A 25,884-nucleotide genomic window follows, 5' to 3' on the forward strand; every position below is an offset into this window, starting at 1 on the left:
AGAAAACAAACAAGAAAACTTTGAATGTCAAGATGAACACCAAGAACACTTTGAAGATCAAGATGAACACCAAGAACAAATTTTGGAAATCTATAAGAAAATAAAAACACAAAGGACACTAAAATTAAAGATTTTTATACTTTGGACACTAATAATTCGAAAATGCACAAGAAAAATAAGGAAAGACACAAAACAAGAAAAACTAAAGATCAAACAAGGAAAATAAACAAGAACAACTTGAAGATCAAGAAAGAACAAGGAACATAAAACTCAAAAATATAAAGAATAAAAAGAACATGTAATTGACACCAAACTTAAAACATGAAACTAAACTCAAACAAAAGACTCAATTATTAGTTTATTGGTTTTTATCTATTTATATAGAAAATTTCGAAAATAAAAATCTAGAAAAAGGAAAACGAGGATTTTGAGATTTTAACCAAAAACAATAATAGAAGACACAATTTTAGTGACTCTAAACCAAAAAGATAAATTTTTCCTAATCTAAGAAACAAAATAAACCGTCAGTTGTTCAAACTCGAACAATCCCCGGCAACGGTGCCAAAAACGTGGTGTACAAAATTGTGATTACACTTTTCACAACTCCGCCCAACTAACCAGCAAGTGCACTGGGTCGTCCAAGTAATACCTTACGTGAGAAGGGTCAATCCCACGGAGATTGTCGGCTTGAAGCAATCTATGGTTACCTTGTAAATCTTAGTCAGGAGATTAATGATAAAAATGATTTTGTTTATGAAAAGTAAATATCATGAAATAAATGGTACTTGTGATTCAGTAATGAGGAATAGGTTGAGGTTCCAGAGATGCTCTGTCGTCTGAATCTCTGCTTTCCTACTGTCTTCTTCTCCAAACACGCATGGCTTCCTTCAATGGCAAGATGTATGATCCTCTCGGATAAAAAATACCAAGTACAGTTTCTGCACGGCTAATCAACTGTCGGATTTCTCGTCTCGAATGAAAAATACCAGGTACAGCTACCGCACGGCTAATCATCTGTCGGTTTTCACTAGCGTCGGAATAGGACCCTTATCCTTTTGCACACTGTCACTGCGTCCAACATTCGCAAGTTTGAAGCTCGTCACAGTCATCCCTTCCCGGATCCTACTCGGAATACCACAGACAATGTTTAGACTTTCCGGATCCCAGGAATGCTGCCAATTAGTTCTAGCCTCTACCACGAAGGTTCTAACCTCCGGACTCGATCCGTGGGTTAGAGACCCAAGAGATACTCACTCAAGCGGTCGTCCAATGACTACGTTGAGCTCAGATACAACGGAAGTGGTTGTCAGGCACGCATTTATAGGTTTGAGAATAATAATGAGTGTCAGGGATCATCATCTTCTCTATATTTAAGTACGAGTGAGTATCTTAGAATAGAATCAAGCGTGATTGAATAGAAAATAGTAGTAATTGCATTAATCCATTGAAACACAGCAGAGCTCCTCACCCCCACCTATGGGGTTTAGAGACTCATGTCGTAGAAGATACAATATGAAGTGTAAAATTTCATAAGGTGCAAAATGAATCTCTAAAAGTAGTTTTTATACTTAGACTAGTAACTTAGGTTTACAGAAAATGAGTAACTAAGTGCAGATAGTGCAGAAATCCACTTCTGGGACCCACTTGGTGAGTGTTTGGGCTGAGCTTTCAAGCTTTCACGTGCATATGCCTAATGTTGGTGTTAAACGCCACCCTGGGTGCCAAAATGGGCGTTTAATGCCAAGAATTGTGCCAGTTCTGGCGTTTTAGGCCAGAAAGTTTTTGGCTGCCTTTTAACGCCAGTTTGCGCCATCAAATCTCGGGCAAAGTATGAACTATTATATATTGCTGGAAAGCCCAAGATGTCTACTTTCCAACGCAATTGAGAGCCCGCCAATTGGGCTTCTGTAGCTCTAGAAAATTTCACTTAGATTGCAGGAGGGTCAGAATCCAACAGCATCTGCAGTCCCTTTTCAGCCTCTGAATCAGATTTTTGCTCAAGTCCCACAATTTCAAGCAGAAAATACCTGAAATTATGGAAAAATACACAAACTCATAGTAAAGTCCAGAGATGTGATTTTTGCATAAAAACTAATAAAAATATAATAAAAAGTAACTAAAACATATTAAAAAATATGTAAAAACAATGCCAAAAAGAGTATAAATTATCCGCTCATCATATTCCTTGGGGATGAATCTTATAGCCTTGTAATTTGCAATATCTGCAAACCAAGGTGTCATCCAGAAGGCAAGGAGTTGCTCATCCAAGAAGGTTTCAGACACCTCAGTAGAGGGAAGAGCTATCCCTTCTACTGGTTCAATCCGAGACAAGTGGTCAACCACTTGATTTTCTGACCCTTTTCTGTCTCTGATTTCTATATCAAACTCTTGCAGAAGTAATATCCACTTTATTAGCTTAGGTTTAGAGTCCTGCTTGGTGAGTAGATATTTAAAAGCAGCATAGTCAGTGTAAATAATGACCTTAGATCCTATTAGATAGGATTTGAACTTGTCAATGGTATAAACCACTGCAAGTAAGTCGTTCTCTGTGGTAGTGTAGTTCTTCTACATGTTATTTAGAACACGACTGGCATAATAAATGACATGCAGAAGTTAGTCATGTCTCTGCCCCTAGAACTACGCCAATGGCATAGTCACTAGCGTCACACATCAGTTCGAATGGTAAGTCCCAGTTGGGTGCAGAGATGACAGGCACAGTGATAAGCTTAGCTTTCAAAGTCTCAAAGGCCTGTAGACACTTTTGGTCAAAGACAAATGGAGTGTCGGTAGCTAGTAAGTTGCATAGGGGTTTTGCAATTTTAGAAAAATCCTTTATAAACCTCCTGTAGAATCCTGCATGTCCCGGGAAACTTTTGATTCCTTTAACATTAGTGGGTGGTGGTAGTCACTCAATTACCTCCACCTTAGCTTGATCTTCTTCTATTCCCTTGTTCGAAATCCTATGTCTAAGAACAATCCCTTCAGTTACCATGAAATGGCATTTTTCCCAATTTAAAACTAGGTTTGTCTCTTGGCATCATTTGAGAGCTAGGGTCAGATGGTCAAGGCAGGAGTCAGATGAGTATCCAAAGACGGAGAAGTCATTGATGAGCGGATATTTTATACGCTTTTTGGGGATAATTTCATATAGTTTAGAGTATGTTTTAGTTAGTTTTTAGTCTATTTTTATTAGTTTTTAGGAAAAATTCATATTTCTGGACTTTACTATGAGTTTTGTGTTTTTCTGTAATTTCAGGTATTTTTCTGGCTGAAATTGAAGGAGCTGAGCAAAAATCTGATTCAGGCTGAAAAAGGACTGCTGATGCTGTTGGATTCTGACCTCCCTGCACTCAAAGTAGATTTTCTGGAGCTACAGAACTCGAAATGGCATGCTTCCAATTGCGGTAGAGAGTAGACATCCAGGGCTTTCCAGCAATATATAATAGTCCATACTTTGCACAAGGATAGACGACGTAAACTGGCGTTCAACGCCAGTTCTCTGCCCAATTCTGGCGTCTAGCGCCAGAAAAGGATCAAAAACTGGAGTTGAACGCCCAAACTGGCATAAAAACTGGCGTTCAACTCCACAAATGGCCTCTGCACGTGACTCACTTAAATCTCAGCCCCAGCACACACCAAGTGGGCCCCAGAAGTGGATCTCTGCATCATCCATCATAGTCCACTCATATTTTGTAACCCTAGGCTACTAGTTTAGTATTTAAACAACTTTTAGAGACTTATTTTGTATCTCATGACATTTCAGATCTAAACTTTGTATTCTCTGACGGCATGAGTCTCTAAACCCCATTGTTGGGGGTGAGGAGCTCTGCTGTGTCTCGATGAATTAATGCAAGTATTTCTGTTTTCCATTCAAACACGCTTGTTCCTATCTAAGATGTTCATTCGCGCTTAACTGTGATGGAGGTGATGACCTGTGACATTCATCACCTTCCTCAAATCATGAACGTGTGCCTGACAACCACCTCCGTTCTATATACGATTGAATGAGGATCTCTTAGATTCCTTAATCAGAATCTCCGTGGTATAAGCTAGAACTGATGGCGGCATTCATGAGAATCCGGAAAGTCTAAACCTTGTCTGTGGTATTCCGAGTAGGATTCAAGGATTGAATGACTGTGACGAGCTTCAAACTCCTGAAGGCTGGGCGTTAGTGACAGACGCAAAAGGATAGTAAATCCTATTCCAACCGAATCGAGAACCAACCGGTGATTAGCCGTGCTGTGACAGAGCGCGTGAGCGTAGTTTTCACTGGAAGGATGGAAGGTAGCCATTGACAACGGTGATCCACCAACACACAGCTTGCCATAGGAGGACGTGCGTGCATGAATCAGAAGACAGAGGAAAGCAGAGATTCAGAAGATAAAGCATCTCCAAAACTCCAACATATTCTCCATTACTGCATAACAAGTAACCTTTAATTTATGCTCTCTCAGTTATTCACAATTCAACTGATAAACATAATTGACTTCCTGACTAAAATTTACAAGATAACCATAGATTGCTTCAAACCAACAATCTCCGTGGGATTCGACCCTTACTCACGTAAGGTATTACTTGGACGACCCAGTGCACTTGCTGGTTAGTGGTACGCGTTGTGAAAAGTGTGATTCACAATTCGTGCACCAAGTTTTTGGCGCCGTTGCCGGGGATTGTTCGTGTTTGGACAACTAACGGTTTATTTTGTTGCCTAGATTAGGAAAAATTTTCTCTTTTTGGTTTAGAGTCTTTTATTATTTATCCCTTGTTAAAACACTTTAAATTTATAGCTCAGTTAATTAGAACGTGGTGTTTATGTTCATGGTAATTGGCTATCATATTTTTTAAAACCTTTTTCAAAAATAATTTTTCTGTTAAATCCTGTGCCAAACTTTAAGTTTAGTGTTTTCAAAAATAATCTTTCTTAAAATTTTCGAAAATTTTCATAACTCATTTGGCTAGAGCGTTAATCTGTGTTCTTGGTAATTGGGTTAGAGTCTTTTATATTCTTTTCAAAACCTTCTTTTTCATAAATAATATTTTTTCTATTAAATCTTGTGCCAAACTTTAAGTTTGGTGTTTTCTTGTTGATTTCCCTTTGGTTTTCGAAAATTTTGGTTTGGTTTTCTAAAAATTTTAAGTTTGGTGTTCTTTCTTTATGTTCTTGTGTTCTTGTGAGTCTTCAAAGTGTTCTTGAGTTTTCCTTATGTCTTGATCTTAAAATTTTTAAGTTTGGTGTTCCTTGGTGTTTTCCCTCCAAAATTTTCAAAAACAAGGAGCATTAGATCTAAAAATTTTAAATCTTGTACTATCTTATTGTTTTTCTCTCTTCTCACTAAATTCAAAAATATCTTTTCAAAATATCTCTTCTAACTTCCTAACTTCTTATCTTTTCAAAATTTGTTTCAACTAACTAACTAACTTTTTGTTTGTTTCTTAACTTTTTCAAAACTACCTAACTAACTCTCTCCCTCTAATTTTCGAAAATATCTTCCCTCTTTTTCAAAAATTTCTTTTTTTTTTAACTAATTAATTTTTATTTTCTTTTACGAAAAAAAAAAATTTTAATTCCAAAATTCAAATTCTTTTTAGTTATTTTATTTTATTTAAGTATTTACTTCTTATAAAATAAAATAAATAAAAAGATAAATCAGTCCAAGTTATATCCATATATCCATCATGGACATAAGTGAAAATGAACAGTCCAGGAGGACTCTGGGGTCATATTCTAACCCCTCTACTGCTTCATATGGGAGTAGCATGTGCATACCCTCCATTGGAGTTAGTAGCTTTGAGTTGAATCCTCAGCTCATTATCATGGTGCAGCAAAGTTGCCAGTATTCCGGTCTTCCACAAGAAGAACCTACAGAGTTTCTGGCACAATTTTTACAAATTGCTGACACAGTACATGATAAGGAAATAGATCAGGATGTCTACAGACTATTACTGTTTCCATTTGCTGTAAAAGATCAAGCTAAGAGGTGGTTAAATAACCAACCTAAGGCCAGCATAAGAACATGGAAACAGCTGACAGAAAAATTCCTGAATCAATATTTCCCTCCAAAAAGGATGACACAGCTAAGGCTGGACATCCAAGGCTTTAAACAAGGAGATAATGAATCTCTTTATGATGCCTGGGAGAGATACAGAGAGATGCTACGAAAATGCCCCTCTGAAATGTTTTCAGAGTGGGTTCAATTAGACATCTTCTACTATGGGCTTGCAGAAGGAGCTCAGATGTCTCTAGATTACTCAGCTGGTGGATCTATCCATATGAGAAAGACAATTGAAGAGGCTCAAGAGCTCATTGATACAGTTGCCAGGAATCAGCATCTGTATCTATGCAGCAACCCTTCCATGAATGAAGAGGTTAAAACAGTAACTGCTGAATTCAGTACTGTAAAACAAGCTGCTGAATTCAATCAGCAATTGGATTTTCTAACAAAGCAACTAGCTGAATTCAAGGACAGGCTACAGGAGACAAGGATAGCTAATATACATATGGACGAACAGTTTAAGCAAACAAAGCAGCAGCTATAAAGGCAAATAGCAGAAGAATGCCAAGCAGTTCAATTAAGAAGTGGGAAAACATTAAATACCCCACCTCAAGGCATCAAAAATTCAAGAAATGAGCAACCCACCAAAGATTCACCTGAGGACAGTAAGAGCCCAGGGAAAAATAATTCTGGCACTAAAACGCCAGAAAATGGGTGGAAGGCTGGCGCTGAACGCCCAAACCATGCCCAAAACTGGCGTTCAGCGCCAGAAACAAGGCAGGATTGGCGTTCAACGCCAGAAATGGGCAAGAATCTGGCGTTGAACGCCCAAATGGGGCAGAGTCCAGCGTTGAACGCCCAAAATGGGTACATTTCTGGCATTCAGGCGCCAGGAACAGACAGTGAGCTGGCGTCTAACGTCACTCCAGCTTCTGACTCTGGCACTCAATTGCCAGTGAGGGATCAGACACACACAAGTGCTGATAACAACCCCTCTAAAAAGGCTTCTTTAACCACTAAGGTTGAGGAATATAAAGCCAAAATACCTTATCCTCAAAAACTCCGGAAAGAGGAGCAGGATAAGCAATTTGCTCGCTTTGCAGATTATCTAAGGACTCTTGAAATAAAGATTCCATTTGCTGAGGCACTTGAGCAAATACCTTCTTATGCCAAGTTCATGAAAGAGATCTTGAGTCATAAAAAGGAGTGGAGAGAAACAGAAAGAGTTCTCCTCACTGAAGAATGCAGTGCAGTCATTCTGAAAAGCTTTCCTGAAAAGCTTAAAGACCCTGGGAGTTTTCTGATACCATGCATATTAGAAGGTGATTGCACCAAGACAGCTTTATGCGATCTTGGGGCAAGCATCAACCTGATACCTGCATCCACTATCAGGAAGCTTGGCTTAACTGAAGAAGTTAAACCAACCCGGATATGTCTCCAACTTGCTGATGGTTCCACTAAATACCCATCAGGCGTGATTGAGGACATGATTGTCAGAGTTGGGCCATTCGCCTTTCCCACTGACTTTGTTGTGCTGGAAATAGAGGAGCACAAGAGTGCTACTCTCATTCTAGGAAGACCCTTCCTAGCAACTGGACGATCCCTCATTGATGTTCAACAGGGGGAAATAACCCTGAGAGTCAATGATGATGAGTTTAAGTTGAACGCTGTCAAAGCCATGCAGCATCCAAACACATCAACAGACTGCATGAAAGTTGATCTCATTGACTCTTTGGTAGAAGAGATCAACATGGCTGAGAGTCTCGAATCAGAGTTGGAAGACATCTTTAAAGATGTTCAGCCTGATTTGGAGGATTCAGAGGACATGGAAGAGCCTCTGAACTTTCTTCTGAAAGAGGAAAAACCTCCTAAACCCGAGCTCAAGCCACTACCACCATCCTTGAAATACGCATTTCTGGGAGAAGGTGACACTTTTCCAGTGATCATAAGCTCTGCTTTAAATTCACAGGAAGAGGAAGCACTTATTCAAGTGCTAAGGACACACAAGACAGCTCTTGGGTGGTCCATAGGTGACCTTAAGGGCATAAGCCCAGCTAGATGCATGCACAAAATCCTATTGGAGGATAATGCCAAACCAGTGGTTCAACCACAGAGGCGGCTAAATCCAGCCATGAAGGAAGTGGTGCAGAAAGAGGTCACCAAATTACTAGAGGCTGGGATTATTTATCCCATTTCTGATAGCCCCTGGGTGAGCCCTGTTCAAGTCGTCCCAAAAAAGGGAGGCATGACAGTGATTCATAATGAAAAAAATGAACTGGTTCCTACAAGAACAGTTACAGGGTGGCGCATGTGTATTGACTACAGAAGGCTCAATACAGCCACCAGAAAGGATCATTTTCCTTTACCATTCATAGACCAGATGCTAGAGAGACTAGCAGGTCATGATTATTACTTCTTTTTGGATGGCTATTCAGGCTATAACCAGATTGCAGTGGATCCCCAGGATCAAGAGAAAACAGCATTCACATGTCTATCTAGAGTGTTTGCTTATAGAAGGATGCCATTTGGGCTATGTAATGCACCTGCAACCTTCCAGAGATGCATGCTCTCTATTTTCTCTGACATGGTGGAAAAATTTCTGGAAGTCTTCATGGATGACTTCTCAGTATATGGAGACTCATTCAACTCCTGTCTTGATCACCTGAAACTTGTTCTGAAAAGATGCCAAGAAACCAACCTAGTTTTAAACTGGGAAAAGTGTCACTTCATGGTGACTGAAGGAATTGTTCTTGGGCATAAAATCTCGAACAAGGGAATAGAGGTGGATCAAGCAAAAATAGAGCTAATTGAAAAATTACCACCACCTGCCAATGTTAAGGCAATCAGAAGCTTTCTGGGGCATGCAGGATTCTATAGGAGGTTTATAAAGGATTTTTCAAAAATCGCAAAACCTCTAAGCAATCTGCTAGCTGCTGACACGCCATTTGTGTTTGACACAAAGTGCCTACAGGCGTTTGAAATGCTGAAAGCTAAGCTGGTCACAGCACCAGTCATTTCTGTACCAGACTGGACATTACCATTTGAGCTAATGTGTGATGCCAGTGATCATGCCATTGGTGCAGTATTGGGACAGAGGCATGACAAGCTTCTGCATGTCATTTATTATGCCAGTCGCGTTCTAAATGATGCCCAGAAAAATTACACAACCACAGAAAAAGAACTACTTGCAGTGGTTTACGCCATTGATAAGTTCAGATCATACTTAGTAGGATCAAAAGTGATTGTGTATACTGACCATGCTGCTCTTAAATATCTACTCACAAAGCAGGATTCAAAACCCAGGCTCATCAGATGGGTATTGCTTCTGCAAGAGTTTGATATAGAAATAAGAGACAGAAAAGGGACAGAGAACCAAGTGGCTGATCATCTGTCCCGGATAGAGCCAGTGGAAGGGACGTCCATCCCCTTTCTTGAGATCTCTGAGACGTTCCCTGATGAGCATCTATTTGCCATTCAGGAAGCACCATGGTTTGCCGATATTGCAAACTATAAAGCTGCACGGTTCATACCCAAGGAGTACAATAGAATACAAAAGAAGAAATTAGTCACTGATGCAAAGTACTACTTGTGGGATGAACCCTATCTCTTTAAGAGATGTGCAGACAAAATTATCCGTAGGTGTGTCCCCAGAGAGGAAGCACAAAGAATCCTATGGCATTGCCACGGATCTCAATATGGAGGCCATTTCGGAGGTGAGCGAACAGCCACCAAGGTCCTCCAATGTGGCTTCTATTGGCCCACACTCTATAAAGATTCCCGAGAGTTTGTACGTAATTGTGACAGTTGCCAAAGAGCTGGTAATCTGCCTCATGGTTACGCCATGCCTCAACAAGGAATCTTGGAAATTGAGTTGTTTGACGTATGGGGAATTGACTTCATGGGACCTTTCCCACCGTCATACTCAAATACTTATATTCTGGTGGCAGTTGACTATGTATCAAAATGGGTTGAGGCTATTGCCACACCCACCAATGATACTAAAACAGTACTGAAGTTCCTCCAGAAACATATCTTTAGCAGGTTTGGTGTCCCTAGAGTACTAATCAGTGATGGGGGCACTCACTTCTGCAATAAACAGCTTTACTCTGCCATGGTTCGATATGGAATTCGCCACAAGGTGGCCACTCCATATCATCCACAAACCAATGGGCAAGCTGAAGTCTCTAATAGAGAATTAAAGAGAATCCTGGAACGGACAGTAAATACCCGTAGAAAGGATTGGGCACGGAGCTTGGATGATGCTCTGTGGGCTTACAAAACAGCATTCAAGACCCCTATAGGGACCTCTCCATACCAACTGGTGTATGGTAAGGCATGTCACCTGCCCGTGGAACTGGAACATAAGGCCTACTGGGCAACCAGATTCCTAAACTTTGATGCCAAATTAGCAGGAGAAAAAAGATTGCTCCAGCTAAATGAGCTAGAGGAGTTCAGATTCACAGCTTTCGAAAATGACAAGCTATATAAGGAAAAATCAAAAAAGTGGCATGACAGAAAGCTGTCATCTAGAATCTTTGAACCAGGACAGAAGGTTCTGTTGTTTAACTCTAGACTCAGGCTATTCCCCGGAAAACTGAAATCCCGGTGGAGGGGACCATACGTGATTACAAGTGTATCACCATATGGTTATGTGGAGCTTCAAGATATTGATTCTGATAAGAAGTTCATTGTCAATGGACAGAGAATCAAGCATTACCTTAAAGGCAACATTGAGCAAGAATGCTCAAGGCTGAAGCTAGATTAAAAGCTCAGCAAGGTCCAGCTAAGGACATTAAAGAAGCGCTTGTTGGGAGGCAACCCAATTTTTATTTATTTTCATGGTTTTTCATGTTTTATTAGGTTCATGATCAAGTGGAGTCACAAAATAAATATCAAAAATTGAAAATGGAATCAAAAACAGCAGAAGAAAAATCACACCCTGGAGGAAGCAGTTGTCTGGCGTTCAACGCCAGAACAGAGCATGGTTCTGGCGCTGAACGCCCAAAATGGGCAACATCCTGGCGCTGAACGCCCAGAACAAGCATGGTTCTGGCGTTCAACGCCAGAAATGGCTAGTAAATGGGCGTTGAACGCCCAAAATGGGCACCAACCTGGCGCTGAACGCCCAGAGTTGTGTGCAAGGGCATTTTGCATGCCCAAATTGGTGCAGGGATGTAAACGCCTTGACACCTCAAGATCTGTAGACCCCACAGAATCCCCACCTTCCCTCTTCTTTTGCTCGAGGGCGAGCAACATTCTAAGTTTGGTGTGGTAAAACAATTATGTGAAGGATCTATAGCTCAGTGGTAGAACATGTGGCTGCAAATCAAGAGATCCCTGAGATACCTCAGGGGATGCACTTCCCTCCACATAATTATTGGAAGCAACTGAGGATAGAAATACAAAAATCAAACCACAAAGGCAAGGAAGAGACATAAAAGAGCTCAAGAACATCATTGGTTCCTCAAGAAGGAAATGCCATCATCACTAAGGTGGACTCGTTCCTTGTTCTTACTTTCTCTGTTTTTCGTTTTCTCTATGTTAAGTGCTTATCTATGTTTGTGTCTTCATTACATGATCATTAGTAGTAATTAGTGTCTATTTTGATTTTATTCCCAATTAAGCTATAGTTTATTTTTCTCATCATCAGCAAACATGAATAAAGTAGTAGATCTTTTGAATAAGAGGCAATAAAATTTCGAGTTTTAATAAGAGAAATTCTAATTAGTTAAATGTGGTGGCAATACTTTCTGTCTTCTGAATGAATGCTTGAACAGTGCATATGTCTTTTGAATCTGTTGTTTAAGATTGTTAAATATGTTGGCTCTTGAAAGAATGATGAACATGAGACATGTTATTGATAATCTGAAAATCATAAAAATGATTCTTGAAGCAAGAAAAAGCAGCAAAGAACAAAGCTTGCAGAAAAAAAGTAGCAAAAAAAAAAAATATATAGAAAGAAAAAGAAAAAGCAAGCAGAAAAAAGCCAAAAGCTCTTAAAACCAAGAGGCAAGAGCAAAGAGCCAATAGCCCTTAAAACCAAAAGGCAAGGGTAATGAAAAGGATCCCAAGGCTTTGAGCATCAGTGGATAGGAGGGCCACGAAGGAATAAAATCCTGGCCTAAGCGGCTAAACCAAGCTGTCCCTAACCATGTGCTTGTGGCGTGAAGGTGTCAAGTGAAAACTTGAGACTGAGCGGTTAAAGTCAAGGTCCAAGAAAAAAGAAGAGTGTGCTTAAGAACTCTGGACACCTCTAACTGGGGACTTTAGCAAAGCTGAGTCACAATCTGAAAAGGTTCACCCAGTTATGTGTCTGTGGCATTTATGTATCTGGTAGTAATACTGGAAAACAAAGTGCTTAGGGCCACGGCCAAGACTCATAAAGAAGCTGTGTTCAAGAATCATCACACTGAACTAAGAGAATCAATAACACTATCTGAATTCTGAGTTCCTATAGATGCCAATCACTCTGAGCTTCAATGGATAAAGTGAGATGCCAAAACTGTTCAGAAGCAAAAAGCTACTAGTCCCGCTCATCTAATTAGGATCTGAGCGTCAATCAAAAACTCTGAGATATTATTGCTTCTCAACCTATTAGTCTTCTATTTTATTTGTCTAGTTGCTTGAGGACAAGCAACAGTTTAAGTTTGGTGTTGTGATGAGCGGATATTTTATACGCTTTTTGGGGATAATTTCATATAGTTTAGAGTATGTTTTAGTTAGTTTTTAGTCTATTTTTATTAGTTTTTAGGAAAAATTCATATTTCTGGACTTTACTATGAGTTGTGTGTTTTTCTGTAATTTCAGGTATTTTTCTGGCAAAAATTGAAGGAGGTGAGCAAAAATCTGATTCAGGCTGAAAAAGGACTGCTGATGCTGTTGGATTCTGACCTCCCTGCACTCAAAGTGGATTTTCTGGAGCTACAGAACTCGAAATGGCATGCTTCCAATTGCGTTAGAAAGTAGACATCCAGGGCTTTCCAGCAATATATAATAATCCATACTTTGCACAAGGATAGACGACGTAAACTGGCGTTCAACGCCAGTTCTCTGCCCAATTCTGGCGTCCAGCGCCAGAAAAGGATCAAAAACTGGAGTTGAACGCCCAAACTGGCATAAAAACTGGCGTTCAACTCCACAAATGGCCTCTGCACGTGACTCACTTAAATCTCAGCCCCAGCACACACCAAGTGGGCCCCAGAAGTGGATCTCTGCATCATCCATCATAGTCCACTCATATTTTGTAACCCTAGGCTACTAGTTTAGTATTTAAACAACTTTTAGAGACTTATTTTGTATCTCATGACATTTCAGATCTAAACTTTGTATTCTCTGACGGCATGAGTCTCTAAACCCCATTGTTGGGGGTGAGGAGCTCTGCTGTGTCTCGATGAATTAATGCAAGTATTTCTGTTTTCCATTCAAACACGCTTGTTCCTATCTAAGATGTTCATTCGCGCTTAACTGTGATGGAGGTGATGACCTGTGACATTCATCACCTTCCTCAAATCATGAACGTGTGCCTGACAACCACCTCCGTTCTATATACGATTGAATGAGGATCTCTTAGATTCCTTAATCAGAATCTCCGTGGTATAAGCTAGAACTGATGGCGGCATTCATGAGAATCCGGAAAGTCTAAACCTTGTCTGTGGTATTCCGAGTAGGATTCAAGGATTGAATGACTGTGACGAGCTTCAAACTCCTGAAGGCTGGGCGTTAGTGACAGACGCAAAAGGATAGTAAATCCTATTCCAACCGAATCGAGAACCAACCGGTGATTAGCCGTGCTGTGACAGAGCGCGTGAGCGTAGTTTTCACTGGAAGGATGGAAGGTAGCCATTGACAATGGTGATCCACCAACACACAGCTTGCCATAGGAGGACGTGCGTGCATGAATCAGAAGACAGAGGAAAGCAGAGATTCAGAAGATAAAGCATCTCCAAAACTCCAACATATTCTCCATTACTGCATAACAAGTAACCTTTAATTTATGCTCTCTCAGTTATTCACAATTCAACTGATAAACATAATTGACTTCCTGACTAAAATTTACAAGATAACCATAGATTGCTTCAAACCAACAATCTCCGTAGGATTCGACCCTTACTCACGTAAGGTATTACTTGGACGACCCAGTGCACTTGCTGGTTAGTGGTACGCATTGTGAAAAGTGTGATTCACAATTCGTGCACCAGTCATCCATGAACACTTCAAGGAATTACTCCACCATATCAGAGAAGATGGAGAGCATACACCTTTGAAAGGTGGCAGGTGCATTACACAGGCCAAATGGCATCCACCTAAAAGCAAACATGCCATATGGGCATGTAAATGCTGTCTTTTCTTGGTCCTGAGGATCTACTGCAATTTGGTTATAGCCTGAATAGCCATCCAAAAAGCAGTAGAATGCATGACCTGCTAGTCTCTCCAGCATTTGATCTATAAATGGTAAAGGAAAATAATCCTTTTTTGTGGCGTTATTGAGCCTCGTATAGTCAATGCACATACGCCACCCTGTAACTGTCATTGTAGGAATCAGTTCATTCTTTTCATTATGAACCACTGTCATGCCTCCCTTCTTAGGAATAACTTAGACAGGGCTCACCCAGGGGCTGTCAAAAATGGGATAAATAAACCCAGCCTCCCATAATTTTGTGACTTCCTTTTGCACCACTTTCTTCATGGCTGGATTCAGTCGCCTTTGTAGTTGAACCACTGGTTTGGCTTCATCTTCCAGCAGGATATTGTGCATGCATCGGGTTGGGCTAATGCCCTTAAGATCACTTATTGTCCACCCAAGTGCTATCTTGTGAGACTTTAGCACTTGGATTAGTACTTTTTCTTCCTGTGGTTCTAAAGCAGAGCTTATAATCACAGGATAAGTATCTCCATCTCCTAGAAATGTATATTTCAAGAAGGATGGTAATGGCTTGAGCTCGAGTTTAGGAGGCTTGTCGTCTTCCTTAGGAGTTTCCAAAGGCTCCTTTATTTCCTCTGGCATCTCTAAATCAGGCTGAGCATCATAAAAGATGTCGTTCAGCTCTTTTTCGAGTCTCTCAACTATATTCACTTCTTCCACCAGAGAATCAATGATATCAATACTCATGCACTCATCTGGAGTGTCTGGACGCTGCATGGCTTTGACAGCATTTAGCACAAACTCATCCTCATTGACTCTCAACATAACTTCACCTTTCTGAACGTCAATGAGGGTCCGTCCTGTGGCTAGGAAGGGTCTTCCTAGAATGAAGGTTGCACTCTTGTGCTCGTCCATTTCCAGCACCACAAAATCTGTGCGAAAAGCAAAGGGTCCAACCCTAATAATCATGTCCTCAATCACGCCTGATGGAAGCTTAACAGAGCCATCAGCAAGTTTAAGACATATGCGGGTAGTTTAACTTCGCGAGCTAAATAGAGTTTCTTTATTAGTGATGCATGTATTAAGTTAATACTTGCTCCAAGATCACATAGGGCTGTCTTTGTGTAGGCATTCCCTAAGGTGCAGGGTATCATAAAGCTCCCAAGATCTTTGAGTTTCTCTGGTAAGTTCTTTTGGATTACTGTACAGCATTCTTCAATGAGAAGGACTGTTTCTGCCTCTCTCCAATCCTTCTTATGACTTAAGATGTCTTTCATGAACTTATCATAAGAAGGTATCTGCTCAAGAGCCACTACAAAAGGGATTTTGATCTCAAGTGTCTTGAGATAATCTGTAAAGCGGGCAAACTGTTTATCTTTTTTCGCTTGGCAGAGCTTTTGAGGATATGGGATCTTGGCCCTGTATTCATCAACTTTAGTTAATGTAGGTTGAATGCCTACTGAAATGGAAGGGGGTTAGTAGCTTGCTTAGGAAGGGTCATATCAGCACTTGTATGTGTCTGACCATCCCTGTTTAGGCGTTCAATGACTTGCTACCCCCTTCCTGGCGTTCAACGCCAGGAGAAATGCCCCTATTTTGGGCATTCAATGCCAAGGGTGGGTATCCCTTCTTGGCGATGAACGCCAAGAATGCTACCCTCCTTTGGCCATTCAACGCCAAGAGTAAGCACCCCTTCTTGGCGTTGAACGCCAATGACATTCCTCTTTAGGCGTGCAACGTCTCCAGAGGTGTCTTAAACTGCAGTCTGGTTATCCTCTGTCAGCTTTTCTTCCCTTAGTCTTCTGTTGTTCTGAGGTTGGGTGTTCAATGTTTTCCCACTCCTTAGTTGGATCGCCTGACATTCATCTTTTATCTGCTTAGATAATTGCTATCTTATTTGACTCAACTGGGCTTCTACATTCCTGTTTGAAGCCTGAGTTTCTCGCAAAGCCTCTTGCAATTCCAGCAACTACTGTGCAAGGGCGTGTAGCTGCTGAGTCAATGGGCCATTTTGTTCTGGATGGTTAGACTCAGTAGATATTATCTTAACCTCTCCTTTTATGGAAGTCTCATCAGCCGAGTACAGATGCTGATTCATCGCAACTGTCTTAATAAGTTTGTGAGCCTCTTCAATTATTTTCCTCAAATGTATAGAACCACCAGCAGAGTGGTCTAGAGACATCCTAGCCATGTCTGTGAGGTCGTAATAGAAGATGTCTAATTGCACCCATTTTGAAAATATTTCAGTGGGATATTTCCGTATCATTCTTCTATACCTTGCCCAGGCATCATGAAGAGATTCGTTATTTTCTTACTTGAAGCCTTGGATTCCAGCCTTAACTGGGTCAATCTCCTTGGGAAAAGTATTGATTCAGAAACTTGTCTACTAGCTGTTTCCATGTTTTCAAGCTAGATTTGGGTTGGTTATCTAACCACCTCTTTACTTGATCTCTTACAGCAAAGGGAAAGAGAAGTAGTCTATAGACATCCTGATCTACTCCTTCAGTGTGTACTGTGTTAGTAATTTATAAAAAGTTTGCCAAGAACTCAGTAGGCTCTTCCTGTTGAAGTCTAGAGTACTAACAGTTTTGCTGCACCAAAATAATGAGTTGAGGATTTATCTCAAAATTACTTGCTACAATGGGGGGTATCTGATACTTCTTCCATAGAAATCAGGAGTGGAGGTCATATAGGATGTCAAAGTTCTTCTGAACTGTTCATTCCCATTTGGGTTCATGGTAAAGAATGGTAGGAGAATCTGGATATTGAGAAGTAAAAGGGGAAACTAGAATAAAATATTCTTGTTTTTAATTTTTTTATTTATTAATTAAATTCAAAAAGGAAAAGAAAATTAAAGACTAAGATAACTAATTGATTAAAAAGATTTGAAAATTAAATAGGTGATTTTTGAAAAAGAAGAGAGAGAAAGAGGCATTAAAAGAAAGTACCAGAATAGCGACCGATTTTAGCGACCGAAAAAATTGGTTGCTAACAATGACCGATTTAGCGACCAATACAGAATTTTAAGGATCAAATCAATATTGGTCAGTAAATCGGTCGCTAAATTACATTGAACGACCGATTTTAGCGACCAATAAATTCGGTCGCTAATAGCAACCGAATTAGCAACCAATAAGTTTTAAATACAACCAAAATAAAATCGGTCACTAAAATCGGTTGCTATTTTTTTATTTGGCGAACGATTTAGCAACTAAAACAGAAATAATATCTTTAGAACTGTTGGTCATAAAACCAGTCACTATTTTTTATTTTAGCGACCGATTTTGCAACTGATAGTGAAATAGGATGAACAATTGTTTGGTTGCTAATTCGGTCGCTAATTTAATGGTCGCTAAATCGGTTGCTAATTGTTAATTTAGCGACTGATTTTAGTGACTAACATAATCGGTCACTGATAGCCACCGAATTAGCGACCGACTAGTTTTATACAACTAGAATATAAATGGTCGCTAAAATTGGTCGCTATTTTTTAATTTAGCGACTGAATCAGTAGCCAAAACAAAAGTAGGAATGTCCTTGGGGCACTTGGTCACAAAATTGGTCACTATTTTTTAATTTAGTGACCAATTTTGCAACCGATTTATAGATAAATAGAATAACGTGGTTGGTTACTAATTCAGTTGCTAAAGTTATGGTCACTAAATCAGTCGCTAATTTTTAAATCAGCGATTAATTTTATAAATTAATCAGTCACAAAAGCAGTCGCTAAGTTAAAAAAAATGGTATTATCTAAATTACCCAACCTAACCCTAAGCCACCCGTACCATTCTCATCTCCTCCAATCTTCTGCTCACGGTCTCGTCTTTTTCGCAACTGTCTTCTGCACGCCTCTCGCTGCCGTCTCCTGAGGTCCCGTCAGCGTTATCTTCTCCGTTCGCGGCGCCATCTCCTGAGGTCTCCTCGTCGTCTTCTTCCTCCCAAGGAAACTGCCGCCTCACCTCCCGCCTCTTCCACCCGCTCCAGCCAGGTTCACACATTCATCCATTATTCTCTCTCTCTCTCTCTCTCTCTCTTTCTGACTTTTTGAATTTTTTTAATTATCACTTTCTCTCATATCTATTTTCAGGTTTTTTTCTCTGTTTTTGATTTCTTCATTCTCTGATCTGATCCTACAACCCTTCTTGTTAATTCGTTTATTCTTTAGTTCTTTTTAATTTTCGTTTCCATGCTTGAAAACCCCCGTATTTCACAACCAAAAGTGTGTGCACCAAATTGCATAGTTCGGGAAAAGACGACCCTGGATTTAAAACTCCCAGTTTATATTTGTTTGGATTGTGACAATCTTAATTCTAAACTTTGATCGTGGGCTGTAATTATTGGTTGGGGCTATACTTGCAACGAAATTCTCATTAAGAAAATTCCTAACCGACGGTTCAACTCTCACCATTCTTTAACTTTTCTTTTAAGAAAAACTATCTCCTTCTCAACCATTGCCAATTCTTCAAAAATCTCATGAACTTGCATATAATATTTGTTTTCTCTCCAAAATAAATCATTAAAAAAATAAATTAAAACAATATTTCTATTAATTAGTATACATTAATTAATATATATTGATTTTTTTAATTACCTGAGGTGAAAAAACAGAGGGAATGAGTGGAAGAGAGAAAACATGTCCTTGAAGAGCAGAACGTAAGACCCTATTCATTGCTTGTTCTCCCTTCAACTGAGCTTGCAATATCACAACGTAGAAGGGTGTGAATGTAATTATCAATTAATTGATCAAAGAAAAAGAAAAAAAATGTTCAAATGAATTTCAAACATTAGCCCTAATTAGCTATTCATTAATATCTTTGTTTTTTATTTGTTCCGTCCTTTCTTTTTCAAGCATTTTATTAGAAGATTTTACTAAGGATACTAGTTAATTAACAAATTTTCCCTTTAATGGAAGCAAGTAGCGAATGAATAAGTATCTCTGGAAGCTAGCCATGCTCTCCAATACCATAACCTTGCCAACTCTTATGGCATTTCCTTCCTTGTCTAGCATGATTTTGCGCTGAAATATCTGAATCCATAGTCATGCAGATCATGGTATTTCACTGGATTTGCCATCGACGACCCTACATGATATATCATCTCATCACATGCTTCATTATTGTTTGCATGACCCACCATCGCTGCAAGGATTGCATTCACTACCATGTCTGCTCGTACCTGCTCCTCCTTCATTCATTAATATACATTAACAACATCATCAACCTTAATTATTTTATTACTCACTCTACTTACCACATCAAACACTTTCTTAAGGTCCACAAGGAAGCATGTTAGTTTTCCTTTACCATACGCAACAATTAAACTATCGATAGTTCTGCAAGACAGAGATATATAATAGTTAAACTTGTTGCCTTAGCTTAGAAAGAAATGTATTAAATGAATTAGTTACCTTACGCCTTCCACCCAACCAGGAAAAGGTTCTTTTAGGTGCTAGTAACGATTGTAGGACGTAGAATAACCACTGGCATATTTTCTTTTAAAGTTTCAACTAGCATTTCTCCCATTGCTTTTGTAAACACGTGTTTGGCCATCCATATTCATTTGGTTTGTTATATATGTTGTTTAATTTATTAGTATATTCCTTAACATGAATTAATTAGATTGTGATTGATTGATATATAGATAAATCACCTTTCCATGCCTAAGTCCGTCATGGAGATTTTGATTTCTTCCTCTGAGGCTCCATCCTGTTGAAGTTGCGTTCTTGGAATTGCTATATATATAGTTAACTATTAACATGAAAATAAGAAGAGAATAGTAATAAAAAAAGTAAGAACCTCAGGAACAATTCGACTGAGGAAGGATTCAATATTATCACGAACATCACAATCGTAATTCTCGTTAATAGTAAGAGAAGCACTCATGTGTTGCACTGCCATTTCAGGTCCAGTTCCAATTCTAATTTCAGTGGCAATGAACTCAAACAATCAAAGTCAAAATGAAACGAAACAGATTATACTTACAAAAGAGATGAGCAAGGTCACACTTGAAACCAGATAGGTCCTACTCAATTTTCTTCACTATCTGATTTCCGATCAAAGTTCAATGAATAATTAAGGTTAGCGGATATTAAAAATTGGATTAAGGAGATACATAGGCAAATTAGAATGCAACAAGGAGTGGCTCATTAATTTAGATATGATTCACATATGTGTGTTACCCGTTGATATGGATGATGGGGGTGCTTTACATGGATGTGAGACAGCTTTTGGCTGATACCTGAGGGAAAAAATCGGAGGGATCGAGTTGTGTGCAGGAGAAGCTGAGTCACGAAATCGGAGGGTCTGAAATGTGACGGAGGGAAAATTTTGAAATCTACAGTGAACTAATCGGACCGTCCGATTAGTTTTTTTTTTTTTCTAACTTGAAAACGGACCCTCCGAATAGGTTTTTTTTTTTTTCTAATTAGAAAATGGACCCTCCGAGTAGTCTTTTTTTGTAATTAGAAAATGGACCCTCCGAGTTTGCATAAAAAATTATTTTTTGAATATGTTAACGCTAATCGATGGGTCTGAGTTGAGTATAATAAGGTTTTTTCCCTTATATAAGCGTGGGTAGCTCGTATTGTTCCCATAAGAGTGTTTCCCCAGTTATCGCCTTCTTCCACGCAGCACCTCCATCTACATTTCTCTCTTCTTTCAAATGTAGGAAAATACTACTGCTGTGTGAAGTTTAATCATATGAGTGAAAAAAATGGATGATAGAGTTTTACTAAAAGTATATTATTTCGTTCAGATTTTGTTAGAAACAGTTGAAGGAGTGAAATTTATTTGTGAAAATCCATTAGATGTTGTTATTCCATTCACAATCTCATTCGAGGAACTAAAAGGTGTGATTTGTGAGAAGATAGAATCTGGGTTGTCTAGAATAATATCATGTATTTTATACAGATATCCCATACCTTTGTTTGGTGGATTCGTGCAATTTCATACGAAGTATGTAACAGATGAAGCAAGCATGCAAGAGATGTTTTCAATGTACATTGAAAGTTGTGGTCAGATATCATTCGTTGAGGTGTATGTGGAATTCGAACCGTCTGAAGCCGATCAGAATATTGAACGGGAAGATTACAACAGCGACAGTGAGGAAGAGTTTGAAAGCAATTACGAAGTTGTTGGTCCTGGTGAAGACGAAGACCAAGGTGACGGCAATGTGGCACCAAATATAGCTGACGTGGCAAATGCACTCGCAAACGAACATCCGTTTGAGGAGCCGTCTTTCATGCGAGCTTTGGACTTGGAAGCCATGCATGCACCAAAGTTTCCGGAGTATATAAATGCAGGTACGTAATTGCCTATAGTTATACACAAAGGATTAGAATTTTATAATAATTTATATTGATCGATGTGAATAAATAGTTACGTGACATGTGATAATATACGTAATTAGCATTTGTTTGTGTGTTTGTTTAGTTAATAATATTATTTATCATTAGTTATTGATGAAGTTAAATAATAATTAGTGTTTATTCGTTAGTATTTATTTATGTGCTTATAATTTTAATTAGTGTTTATTATTTATTTTAAGATTGATGTAGTGTTGATTGATATACTTTTAATTGCAGTTATTCTTTATTTGTCTATTAAATAATTATGCTACGGCTATCGTCGTGACAGAAATTCCTGTTGTCGCAGATGGTGAATTTGCCGTGGGTATGGAATTCAGTTATACGGAAGCTGTTATTAGGGCGATGAAAGATTATACTATCCGAAGAGGTGTAGACTACCGGGTGTATGAGTCGGAGCCGCTGACATTTTATGCCAAGTGTACGCAGTATGGGTCAGGTTGTGATTGGCTTATCAGGGTTATCATGATGAGCAGGAAGTACTGTTGGGTTATTAGGAGGTATAATGGGAGTCACACTTGCACCAGAGCAACCATTTCTCAGGATCATTTGAAGCTTGATTCGAACACAATTGCAAAAGCAATAAAGCCGTTGGTTGAGGCTGATCCCTCGATAAAGGTGAAATCAGTTATTGCGGAAGTGCAGTCGAAGTTCAATTACACCGTCAGCTATCGAAAGGCATGGTTGGCTAAGCAAAAGTCAGTGGAAAAAATATTTGGAGGTTGGAAAGCATCGTATGAAGCTTTGCCTATATGGTTTGAGGCCATGTGTCATAAGGAGCCATCAGCAGTTGTCCATTTTGAGACTATGCCTGCCTATCAAGGCGATGACTTGGTTACGGATATCCGGGTGTTGCATTGAGTCTTCTGGAGTTATTACCCTTGTTTTAGAGCATTCAGACATTGTAAACCAGTTATCCAAGTAGATGGAACTCACTTGTATGGAAAGTACAAGGGTTGTCTGTTGGTTGCAGTTTCACAGGATGGAAACAACAATATCATCCCAATTGCATTGGCTATTGTGGAGGGAGAGACTTCTGATGCGTGGCACTTTTTTTTGAGTAACTTGCGACATCATGTAGTGACTCGGGATGGTGTGGGATTGATCTCTGACCGACATGAATCCATCAATGCAGCTGTGGCCCGCAGTAATGGAGCTTGGTCGCCTACCAGAGCTTTCCACATGTTTTGCATCAGGCATATAGAGTCGAATTTTTTGAGGAAGTTCAAGGCACCGTACCTACAAAAGCTTGTCGTCAATATAGGTAACTAATGAATCCATATTTGATGATGATTTTTGGCTAGAATTGGATGGATTTTCATCATATAAACTTGTACTTATTCCCTTGAATAGCATGCTTTTGAATTTTCCTCCCAAATTGCGCTTGATTATGAAAATGTGCTCTTTTGTGCTTAATTTAATCTATTTTATTTCGTTTTCCTTCCATTCGATGCCTTGACGTTGTTTGTGAGTGATTCCAGGTGTATAAGGTAGAAATGGGCTAGAGAAAATGGAAGAAGAGCATGCAAAGTGGAGGAAACATGAAGAATCAAATGAGATGAGCTCAGAGACGTGTGCGTGCGCACAGCTGCCTGTGTGTATGCACAGCTGCCCAGTCAGAGCTCGTGGATTGCTTCAAGCGCATCGCGCATCCATTCAAGCATCGCCTAGTGTGCGTGCGCACGTCTACTTGTGCGTACGCACAGGACAAGATTTCTCGCAAGGTGTGCAGACGCACGCATCTGTGCGTCCGCACAGGTGTCCGCACATGACTTCATTAAAATGGCACGTGACCCGCGATTTGGGGGCTTTGGAGGCCCATTTCTGAAGTCTTCTAGCTCATATTGGAGGAGAAATGAGGAAGATAAAATAGCATATCATTAGTATAGTTTTAGGAGTAGTAGTAGGAAGCTTTAGTTAGTTTTTCTCTAAGTTTTTCATCATCTCTATTAGGGTTTATATTAGGGTTTTACATTCAAGTGCCATTTCCATTTTTTATCTTGGATTTTGCTAGCTTCCATTGTAAGTATTCTCTTGTTATTACTCTATATAGTTACATTGTCATTACTCTTTCTTCTAATTCAAGTTATAGTTCAATTTTGCTTCTTTCTTGCAATTTTAATTTCTTATTGATGAATTTGATATTTGATGTTTGTTTCATGCTTTCTTGTGTTATTCTTGTTGATTGAAATCAATTGTTGCTTTTAGTTTCAAGCCTTTTCTCATTTTCTCCATGTTTAAAGTTTTTGCCCACCAAGTGTTTGACAAAATGTTAAACATGGTTTTAGGCTAAATTTTTTGTTCTTGGCTTGGGTAAAGTGAGCAATTGGGTTTCTAGAGTTGGAATGTCCAACATTTAGTTTCAATTCTTAGATTGTTAATTGTTCTTGTTCCCACTAACGCTAATTTGTTGCTAAGCCAATTAGCAAGCAATTTAGGATTTGTGGGTTGGGAACACTTATGCTCATTTAACTTACCTTCTAATGTGAGGGTTGATCAAGAGAGATTAATCCATCATAATTTTCATAGTTGTGGTTCCAACAAGGAAAGGACCCTTAGCTCACTCCAAGCCAAGACTCTTTTTAATGCTTTTAATCTTTTATATACTTCTATGTTGATCTCTTTTATACTTTACTTGTTTATATTACATAGTCGGTTCTTTAATTTCTTTATTAGTTCAACATTACAATTTTGCATGTTCTTTTATTGCTTTATATGTTCATTTCTTCATTGACAACCCCTTAATCACTACAACCGGATTTGCACACTCATTGTTCTAAAAGTACTCCTTGGGAGACGACTCGGGAGTCAAATACTCTCAGTTTTGAATTAATTTTGAATTGTGACACATCTTGTGAGTTTCTAATTTGATCGACGGCCGACTTGTTGGGTTAGGACTATACTTACAACGCTAATTCCATTTTTTTGGATAATCGAGTTCCTAACCTATATGCATATTGGCCACTCATCATCAGTAACCTTGTTGTAATTTGAGGTTCATTATTAGTAACCAGGTACTGTTAATGGTTTTTTTTTTGTAATTTGTCCTTTCTTGTTGCGCAAGATATTCGAGGATGGTCTACGAGTACGAAGTGCGTTACCAACGTTTACGAGAACGGGGCGAGGCATACATAACCTGGCTAAACCGAATCCCCCGCGAACAGTATGCATTGGCATTTGACGGTGGTTACCGATGGGGTCACATGACTACGAACCTCGTGGAATACATTAACTCAGTATTGAAGGGTGCGCGCAATCTCCCCATCACTGCACTTGTGAAAGTAACTTTCTACAGACTTAACGAGCTGTTCACGCGGAAAAGAGCCGAGGCGAAGCCTCGTATTACTGCCGGCCATGTTTTTTCTGAGCTTGTGACCTCCAAGTTGCATGTAAATCAACTTGCATCAGGAAACATCCAGGTGAATTGCTTCGACAGGCAGAATGAGGTCTTTGAAGTGCATGAGATGCCAAGTGGAGTGGAGTATGCTGTCGACCTCCGTCGACAACGACGTGACTGCGGTGAGTTCCAGGTGGACCGAATTCCTTGTAAACATGTGTTTACACATTGCGCAAATCAACGACTAGATTGGCAGGTTTATGTTCATGAGGTGTATAAGATGGACCAACTTCGTCGGCTTTACCGAGCCAGGTTTAGGCCACTGGGGAATCCTACTACATGGCCTGCTTACAACGGGCCTCGATTCGTACCGAATCCGTACCTGAGAATAGTTGCCAAAGGTCGTCTAAGGATGACGCGCTTCTTGAACGATATGGACACGCGAATGTTACGTCGTCCTAGGATTTGTAAGCAATATGGGGCTAAGGGACACAGCCGTAGTAGATGCCGTCAAGCAAGTGGTGCGGGTGCCGGCAATAATGCTCAGTAGATTTATGTATTTCGTGTTAAATCCAAGTAGCCTATGATATTTGCTAATCTGTATAACTTATCCAAGCTACAAAGTATGTTATTTGAAACATTGTAACTAATATCAAACTACTATATGCCATGTTCGATAGAAAAGTACTCCATGATATGCATTGTTACAATCCATAGAACATTTAAACAATACATGGAAAAGTGTTCAAACAACTCCACCGTAATAATACTAACTACACAAAAGCTACTTTCTCCTTGCCTACTTTATGTCATCCACAAGATCCTTGCA

At 39.4% G+C, this 25,884-nt stretch overlaps 1 protein-coding gene and 1 pseudogene across 1 annotated transcript; one reads left to right on the forward strand and one right to left on the reverse strand.

The window, feature by feature from the left end:
• Positions 1–19,237: 19,237 nt before the first annotated feature.
• LOC112729956 (fatty acyl-CoA reductase 3-like) lies at positions 19,238–20,252 on the reverse strand (annotated as a pseudogene).
• A 4,540-nt stretch (positions 20,253–24,792) lies between these two features.
• On the forward strand, positions 24,793–25,605 carry LOC114924902 (uncharacterized). Its single transcript, XM_029291058.1, has one exon. It carries the CDS (start codon positions 24,793–24,795, stop codon positions 25,603–25,605), a length of 813 nt encoding a protein of 270 aa, XP_029146891.1.
• Positions 25,606–25,884: the final 279 nt, after the last annotated feature.

This window comes from Arachis hypogaea, chromosome 12, assembly GCF_003086295.3.
Source record: "Arachis hypogaea cultivar Tifrunner chromosome 12, arahy.Tifrunner.gnm2.J5K5, whole genome shotgun sequence".
In the NCBI taxonomy this organism is placed as follows: domain Eukaryota; kingdom Viridiplantae; phylum Streptophyta; class Magnoliopsida; order Fabales; family Fabaceae; genus Arachis; species Arachis hypogaea.